Source organism: Echinops telfairi, unplaced genomic scaffold, assembly GCF_000313985.2.
Source record: "Echinops telfairi isolate 266 unplaced genomic scaffold, ASM31398v2 ScPeMD7_7469;HRSCAF=8507_1, whole genome shotgun sequence".
NCBI lineage: Eukaryota > Metazoa > Chordata > Mammalia > Afrosoricida > Tenrecidae > Echinops > Echinops telfairi.
Window position 1 is genome coordinate 114,564,481 of NW_022111373.1, and position 9,689 is coordinate 114,574,169.

General features: G+C 38.3%; 2 protein-coding genes across 2 annotated transcripts; both read right to left on the reverse strand.

Annotated features, from left to right (window-relative positions):
* Positions 1–3,686: 3,686 nt before the first annotated feature.
* LOC101660941 (thioredoxin-like) lies at positions 3,687–9,070 on the reverse strand. Its single transcript, XM_045285259.1, has 2 exons — positions 9,048–9,070; positions 3,687–3,981 (listed from the first exon to the last, which is right to left on the reverse strand). The coding sequence occupies exons 1-2, from the start codon at positions 9,068–9,070 to the stop codon at positions 3,687–3,689; spliced, it is 318 nt and encodes a 105-aa protein (XP_045141194.1).
* LOC105979690 (60S ribosomal protein L32-like) lies at positions 7,720–8,277 on the reverse strand. The gene has a single exon (XM_045285025.1). It carries the CDS (start codon positions 8,275–8,277, stop codon positions 7,720–7,722), a length of 558 nt encoding a protein of 185 aa, XP_045140960.1.
* Positions 9,071–9,689: the final 619 nt, after the last annotated feature.

Sequence of the window (9,689 nt, forward strand, 5' to 3'; positions counted from 1 at the left end):
TTCTGAATTCCAGCTGTGTTAAAGTTCCCTCTAAGCAACTCTCCTGGGCTGGATTCTGTGGTGTCCCTCTGGTATGTGTCACTCCGTCGCCATCTTCCCGGAACTCCGATTTAGATCTTATGTATTCAAGAATATTTGAATTGTTTATTAAAGCATATAAATAAAATAATAATAAAAAGTTAACCTAGTTAAAAAAGAGCATTGAGTTTGGAGAAATGAAAGTTAGATGAAGCAGGGATTGTTGAGAGTTCAAAGTTAATGGTACATAGAGTGGAGTGTGCCATATACTTAAATTTTTTTTTACTTGACCTGCATCATATTTATCATTTCATTTAGTAATGCCATTGAATATACCTATTTTATAGAAGGTTCTATACTTGAAAAGAGGGGAGAAAAGTACGTTTTACACAAAGTGAGCTAGGTCTAATGGAGGCAGATTTGGGATTCATGAGGGTAGATTGAGCAGAACGGATGCTACTCTGTCTGTGAGCACTAGGAAACTACTCAGATCATCTGAGGCATTGTCTATTGCTACCTTCTGTTACTAAGATTGCCCATGTCATGATCATGGCTAATGGTTTTGTGTCCATATCTAGGAACTCAGAGAGCAAAGGACTGTGGAAATAATACACTTTCCTTGGATGAAAGAAAGCTTGACAGATATGGTATTTACAAAATTTCATGTCAACTGGCTAAAAGAATGAAGGGGTAGGATCAAGCCTGTCTGTCAGGTGACAGCCTGAAGATGTGTCCTTGGGGGCATGGCCCAATCATGAGAACTCCCTCTCCTCTCTCCCTCTGCTCCATATTCCTGTTGACAGGTCACATGGAACCATGCTGATGGCAGACAGAAACCTGGACATGCATTCACCACCATTGGATCCACAGGACTTTCCACCCACCAGCCTGTGATCTTCCTGCATTTGGCATCATTGCATGTGCTGCAAGAGTCTAAGATGAATTCATGGGCTAATATCAGACTTATGGGCTAATATCGAACTTAAGGACTTGATCTGGACTGGGCTGGTATGTTTTATTGATGCATAATTACTTCTTGATATAAAGCTCTGTCTTACACATATACGCATGTCTCTGGGTTTGTTTCTCCAGTCTACCTATACTAACACAACAGATAACTTACTTCTTAAGCCCTTGACTAAGGACTAGGGGTAGACAGGTAAAGGAGAAAGAGCAGTGACTAATTACTGGAGCATATTTAGAGAGGGATGGGGCCTCTCAGAGAGAGAAGAGGAAAATTAGGCCCTGAAAATAAATTAGGAATTGAACCAGGGGAAACCAATGTTCGAGGAACCAAGGGTAGTAAAACTTGTTAAGGAACTCGTGGCCAATAATATCAAACTGTGAAGGGTGGATGAAAGAGGGCATTCATATTTACCATTAAAAGATCACTGATAAAAAGGTCATCAGGGATGGAAACCATATTGCAGTGGATTTAAAGGTGAATGGGAAGTGGCAAAAAGTGGAAGCAGCTGAACTGCTATAGCTCTTTATAGATGCTCCCATCCAACTTTATCATTTTGTTTTGGTAAGGATTGTTTTGAGAAATATGATTGCAGAAGTATATTTGATTAGATGAGTAAACTAATCAAGAGGAACCAAGAGGAACCGTTACTTTTGATAAATAAGATTGTGTTATAGAAGCATAATTGGATATACACAATTTATTTGTGCTGAAAAAGAAGTGTGTTTTATTTGTCTTCACCAGAAAGTCTTGAATTTTCAATATTTTGAATGAATGGACAAAATAATATCAAAATCATTAAAAGTTTTTATTCAGATACTTACAGCTAATAACTCCTATATTTGGGTGCTTTTCTTTCATTTACTTATGTGACAAATATTTCTGGAGGACTTGCAGAATGGGCAGAGGACTGAAGCCAAATCACCTTATTTTGCACCTCAACATAAAAAAATACAAATTCTCACAAACAAATCAATAGGAAACCTTATGATGAATGGAAGAATTATTGAAATTCTCAAGGGTTTCATTTTATTTGAGTCCACAATCAACACTCACAGAAGCATCAGTCAAAAAATCAACTAACAACACACTGCAGGCTCTTGGCCCTTGGTTTACTGTGGGGATTCCGGCCTGCCCAGACTCCTTTCTGAAGTATAATACCAAAGGGACATCACATTATGCAGTATCTGATTGGAAAATTTTAAATTAGTCTTTTGCTTTCGTTTTACTTTTGCCATTATTGAATCTTAATATATGGAATTTAAAATCTCTTCCATATGTACATCCATTATTACCATTTTTCCAGATTGATGTTTTTCCCCATCATTTCTTCAAGGGAAATTAAATTAGTTGGAGAGAAAATTGTTTTTAATCAAAGAACATATTGCATTGGACAAATCTGATCTGGACAACACCTCTTTAAAGTGTTAAAGAGCAAAGGTTCCTGACCCAAACAAAGGTATATTTAATATTGCTGTTGCTAGGTGCCAGCTTCAGCTTGTAATGAACCCATGTACAACAGAACAAAACTGCGTGGTCCTCCATCAGAACCACCGTTGTTGTCGTGTCTGAGCCTCCTTCCTGCTGCAGCCACAGTTTCAGTCTATCTTGTTGAGGATCTTATTCTTTTTTGCTGACCCTCTGCTTTGCCAAGAATGATGTCCTTTCCCAGAGACTGGGATTTCCTGAGCACATACCCAAAATATGTGAGAAAAGTCTTACCATCTTACCTCCAAGGAACATTCTGGATGGGCTTCTTTACAAGGCAGATAGATGTGTGTATTTTTAATGTAGGTCACAGTACTTTCAATATTCTTTGCCAAACATCATGATTCAAATGCATCAATTCTTCGATGGTCTTCCTTATTCGCTGTCTAATTTATCACATGCACATTAGGTGATTGAAAATACCATGGCTTGGGCCAGGTGCACCTTAGTTCTCAAGTGACCACTCCTTTTCAACAGTTTAAAGAGGTTTTGTACAGCAGATGTGCCCAATCATTATTATATCATTTGAGTCCCAATTTACTGAAGGGAGAGCCACCACCCTTCCTTGTTTCCTTGGGGGGTGTGATCTGCAGACTAGCTATCATCTTTGGAAACTGTGTTAAAACAGCAACTAACTGGTTTTAAGATGTTCCCTTAATGGGCAAAAAAGAAGCTACATATTTAACTGAGAAAAGCAGGAGACTGGAGTCATAAAACTAGCTAATACTAGACCTGGTCTGCCTAAGATGTGCCAAAGTAACTAACATGCCCTCTATCTAACTTTTTGACATCAACAGGAATAAAACCATACCTCTATCAAAGCCCTGAAAGTGAGTATGGTGCTATCTTTGTGACACCTACTTCCTGTCCTCTGCTTCCCGGCTGCCTATGCATGGAAGACTAGCGCTGAACTGCCCAGTGATGAGCACCACTCAGATGCCAGTTACCGACCTATGAAAACTGTGGGAGAGTAGCCATCTTGAACTGTGCTGAGTATTTTGGGAAACGTTCACTCTCTTGCTCTGAATCCTGCATCTGTCTTGCCTCTACCTGAACTCCAGGTCTTTTCTTTATTTTTTTAAGGGTAAAATTAATATTTAATTGCCTTTTACAATCAGATGGTAGTTGGGTATATAGTCTTCATACTTGGTTCTTTTTTTGTAAATAAAAAAAGTTTTACACAGCTGATAGCTGGTTATGTTTTCAGGAAGCATAATTAATATAACTGGCTAATAGTAGCTTCAAGTTTTTCCTTATCAGCACCAGAAAATGTGCCCACATTTTGTCTCTGTTCATAAAACTGAAATGTTAGAATGCATTTGACTTCACACTCTGAAGGAACATCTTGACAGTCATCCACAGCAACTTCAAGGAAGACCACATTGCTGTACTCTTCATGGAAGGGATGATGCAAAAGCTTGATCCTTTTGGAGGACTCACGCCATGTGGCTGAGAAGTCAATGACTACGAGCTTCTCTCCAGCACTGTTCAAGGCTGCCTGAAAAATCGATCTACTTCACCATTTTGACCGCTGGGATTTGATGAGAGACCAGGGCCCCAGAAGGAACAGAGTTGGGCACTGGACAGAGCTTGTATCCCTGATCTCCAATTCTTGAGAGACTTGAGCCAGCAGCTTATCACCTAACCCGATTCACCAGCTTCCATAGCTTTGTGAGTCAGTAGCCTGATTTGAAATGTTTGAGGAGAATCCTCAAGACAAACATCTGAACTTCAGATTTTGAACTTTCCGATCTTCACGACTGCATGAGTCATCTCTTTGATGGTTCATGAATTCTGTGAGATGTTCCAGAAAGTACCAGAATCCTGGATTGTGAGGGAAAATACTGAGGAGAGGGGTGGCCAGGAATCAAAGCTAGTTTTCCCACATGGAAGGTGAAAAGTCAACCACTTAACCACCAATGCCTCTGAATTATGATAACACCAACTTTTTGTTGATTAGATTACAAGTATGATCAAGATCGTTTTACTCAGAGTAAAGTAGATTATTAAAGAAGCTTTATAGACTCCTGTCTGTAGAAATAACTTTTGTCACTAGAAATCAACTCAGTTAAGTTTGAACTTAATCATGAATTCTCATACACAGTACTTGGCTGTTTTCCTTACAAACAACAAATAAAGGATATGTCCCTTGAGTTAAAGTTTTGTTGTTGTTAGGTGCTGTCAAATTTATTACAATGCAGAGTGACCTCATGCACAACACTGACTGGTCCTTTTCCATCCTCACAGTTTTTGCTTTGTTTGAACCCATTATTGCAACCATTGTGCCACTACACCTCCTTGAGAGTCATCCTCTTTTTCACTGACCCTCTGCTATATGAAGCATGATCTCCTCCAGGGACTGGTCCCTTCTGATAACTTGTCCAAAGTGTGTGAGATAAAGTATTGCTGTTCTTGCATCTAAGGAGCATTCCAAAAGTTAGAGTAATACTAATAAACTGCTACTATTTATTGAAGGTTGATAAATTTATTGAATGCTAGACTCTGGGTTTTGTGCTTTGATGCACCTTTCCCTTTATACCCTTTAAACAATCCTCCTTTGAGGAAGATAACACCCCCAAACCAAACCCCTTCTGTTGAGTCCATTTTGACTAAAAGCAATGTCATATTTGTTTTCTGAGACTGTAAATATATTTATGTACATATATATTTTAATAATTTTATTGGAGGCTCTTACAGCTCTTTTAACAATCCACAAATCATGTATCAAGCACATTTGTACATATGTTGCCATCATTCCTTTCAAAACATTTTCTTTCTACTTGAGCCCTTGGTATCAGTTCATTTTTTCCTCCCTTCCCCACTTTCCTACCCTCATGAACCTTTGATAATTTATAAATTATTATTGCTTTCATATCTTACACCATCTGCTCCTCCCTTCACCCATATTTCTGCTGTTTGTCCCCCTGGGTGGGGGGTTTATATGTTGATCATTGCAATTGGTTCCTCCTTTCTCTCCCCACCATCACTCACCCTGCTGGTATCACTACTCCCATTATTGTCCCTGAGAGGTTTATTCTTCCTGGATTTCGTGTACGGAGAGCTCTTATCTGTATCAGTGTACATGCTCTGGTCTAGTCGAACTTTTAAGGTAGAACTGGGGGTATGACAGTGGAGGCAGAGGAAGCCTAAAGAACTAGAGGAATGTTGTATGTTTCGTCGGTGCTATACAGCACCCTGGTTGGCTTGGCCCTTCCTTATGACCCTTCTGTGGGGGGATGTCCAATTGTCTATAGATGGACTTTGGGTCTCCACTCTGTCCCCACCCCCATTCCCATCAATATGATTGTTTGTTTGGGGTCTTCTGTTGCCTGATACCTGATCCTGTCAGCCCCTCTGTGGGCTTTGTTGCTTCTAAGCTTGATGGCTGCTTGTTTATCTTCAAGCCTTTAAGACCCCAGACTCTTTATCTTCTGATAGCTGGCATCTTCTGATCGGCTTTCTTCACCACATTGGTTTATGCAGCCATTTTGTCTTCAGCGATCGTTTCAGGAAGGTGAGCATCACAGAATGCTAGGTTATTAGAACAAAGCATTATTATGTTGAGGAGGTACTTGAGTAGAGGCCCATTGTCTGAGACTGTAACTCTTTACAGGAACAGACATCTTCATCTTTCTCCCACCTAGCGGCTGATGGATTTGAACTGCCAACCTTGTTGTAGGCAGCCCAAAACCTAGCTCACAGCAAAAGTCCCCTTATTCTACATATAGAAAACTGAGGGAAAATACAAAAGAAAATATTTTATGTATAATATGGTCCATTGTCTTACACGTTCAGAATGTCTTACTTTACTAGAATAACACATAATTTCTGGTTTGAATAGCTAAAAATTAGTACTTATGCAGTAGTTTAAACTAAATAAATCACATGCGCTTGAGAATGAATGCTGTCTTATGAAAGAACATGTCAATGGTACAGTGCCTTTATTGTGTGTGGGGTTTTTGCATAATGCTCAAGGCCCTGGACAATGACAGGGCAATTTATCTAACAGACAACTGGTACCATGAGGGGACATGAGGCTGGGAGGGAACGTTTGAGAAAAGAGCCATAAGAGCCAACTGATTGTCAGATGTAGTATATATTTTTATTAACTGTTTTAGCTTTTTTTTTTTTTTTTACTTTCAATCTTTTTTTCTTTTGGCTTTAAACTATTAAAATTTTCATTTAAAACTTTTAAACCAATAGAAAAGTGGCAAAACTAGTATAATGAACAATCATAAACTATTCATTTACATTCAACAATTCATCATATTTGCATTCTCTCTTCTTTGCTCTACATTTTTCTATTACTGAATGATTTTAAAAGCAGGGCTTACGCCATCAAAAGATAAGTGTCTGGGGTCTTAAAGGCTCAAAGGTAAACAGGCAGCCATCTAGCTGAGAAGCAACAAAGTCCATATGGAAGAAGCACACCATCCTGTGTGATCTTGAGGTGTCGATGGAATCTGGTATCAGACATCAAAGACACAGAACAAAACATCATATCGATGTGAATGAGGGGGAGTGCAGAGTGCAGAACCAAAGCCCATCTGTAGACAATTGGACATCCACTTACAGAAGGGTCACAAGGAAGAGATGAGTCAGTCAGGGTGCAGGATAGCAACAATGAAACATACAACTTTCCTCTAGTTCTTTAATGCTTCCTCTCCCCCCACTACCATGGCCCCAATTCTACTTTATAAATCTGGCTAGACCGGAGCATGTACACAGGTACAGATAAGAGCTAGAAACACAGGGAACCCAAGACAGATAAATCCCTCAGGACCAATAATGAGAGTAGTGATGTCAACAGAATAAGGGGCAGGTGGGGGAGAAAGGGGAAACCGATTGCATTGATCTACATATAACCCTCTCCCAGGCCACAGACAACAGAAAAGTGGGTGAAGGGAGATATTGGTAAGTGTAAGACATGAAAAAAAAATTTATAAATTATCATGGGTTCATGAGGGAGGAAGGGTGGGGGAGGAAAAAAATGAGAAGTTGATACTAAGGGGTCAAGTAGAAAGAAAATGTTTCAAAAATGATGGCAATATATGTACAAATGAGCTTGACACATGGATGTATGTATGTGATAAGAGTTGTATGAGCCCCCAATAAAATGATTAAAATAATAATAAAAGCAGGGCTTAGTATTGGTTCATTTTGTTTTGATAACCCTGCTAAAAATTTGCATTTCTGTTCCAGATATACTAAATCAAAATTTACATTTTAAGAGTTCCTCCAGGTGATTCCTATAGATCCCCAGGTAATTCTTTTTCATTTATGGTTTTATTTAGCACAAATAAAACTCGCAAATGGGCCATCTGCTCATTTTCTTTGCTGCACAGCCTGGTGTTGGGATTGGTGACTATGATGGCCAGCTGGGCTGCTCTTTCTACAATGGCTTTGCGATTCTTGGAGGAAACGTGGTGAGCAATCTCTGCCCAGTAAGACTTGTTGCACATCACCAGCACTTCCAACTCCTTGACGTTGTGGACCAGGAACTTGCGGAAACCACTGGGCAGCATGTGCTTGGTCTTCTTGTTGCTCCCGTAACCAATGTTGGGCATCAAGATCTGGCCCTTGCATCTTCTCCTCACCCTGTTGTCAGTGACTCTGGGCTTGCACCAGTTGCGCTTAATCTTGACATAGTGGTCAGATTGGTGCCGGATGAACTTCTTGGTCCTCTTTTTTACAATCTTAGGCTCCACCAAGGGTCTGAGGGCAGCCACGATGCCGGTGGGAGATGGCTGCCTCCTCCATAGGCAGCGCCGAAGAAGAGAGGTCCCCAGGTAATTCTTAGTGTACATAAGAATCGTATAGATCTTTAAATTGTTCAAAAGTAGTTTCTGATTCCATAAGGCTGAGTAGAAATGCAAATTATCTGGGGTGGAATGAACCTCTTTGAAGCCCTGTTAAAAAGTTAGTTGTAATATTATCATTTGTTTTCTTTTTTTATCCATTTTAAATTTGTTCTAGTTTCTATTATCTTTTGCTTTCTCTTGGATTGAGACTTTCCTGTGTTTTATTTTTTTGTTTTAGAGTTTTGGTATGACTGTCTTATATGAAACCCAGGATAAGTAAATCCATAGATATTGTAACAAGATTAATAGTTCCTGAGGGTATCGCAGGGGAAGTTGGAGGGTAATTGGGAGCTAATAATGAGTACAAGAATGAAAAAAATGTTCTAAACTTCATCGTGGTTATGACCGCACAACTTTAAAAAATATATTCCAGCAATATTGTTTTTAAAAAGTTTGCTACAGACATCTTGATACTTCAGCATGCATCTTTATAGAACAAGGAAAAATAATTATAGGAAAATTTTCTACAAAACTGTAAGCCAATATCACACTTCAGAAATTAAACAATATATTATTATCATGTAATATACAATCTATTTTCAAATTCTTTCAATTACATCCTACATAGATCTGTTGGTTTTTTTGTTTGTTTTTTGTTTGGTGAATCCAGTAACCAATCACAGATTCTCCATTGCAGTTAGTTTCCAGTCTCTTTCACAACACTTCCCCCACCTTTTTGTTTTGCATGACATGTTAGGTCAGCTCATTCCCCAGACTGTTCTTCAACTTGCATAAGCATGAAAGGATTCACATTAAATGTTTTGGCAATAATGTAAAATGTGAAATGTAATTATGTGAAAGTGAGTGTTAATAGGTATTAGATTTTCTTAGTACATAAACATCTCTCTTATATTAAACCTATTTTATGTGGTTTAAATATTATATTCCTTGTTTGTAATGTCATTTTACTTAAAACAGTTAAATATGAGAGTAAATCATATACTGTACTAGTCAGCATAAGAAACACTTTGTAACTTAGCAGGATATAAAATTTACAATTACGAATGATAAAATGTAGAATTTACTGTCACTGAATTTTACACATAAAAATGATTGAAATAGTACATGGTTTATTTATTTATTTAATAATTTTATTGGTGCTCTTACAGATATTATAACAATCCATAATTCAATTAGATCAAGCATAATTGTACAATTGCTGCCACCATCTTTTTCTAATAATTTTCTTTCTTCTTGAACTATTTGTTATCAGCTCCCTTTTATTTCCTACCTCCCAAGAATCCTTATTATTATATTATTATTTTTGCTGTATCTTACACTATCCAATGTATCCATTCACCTGAAATTCTGTTATTCATTCCCCTCTAGTGGTGTGTTTTACAGTCATAATTGCTATT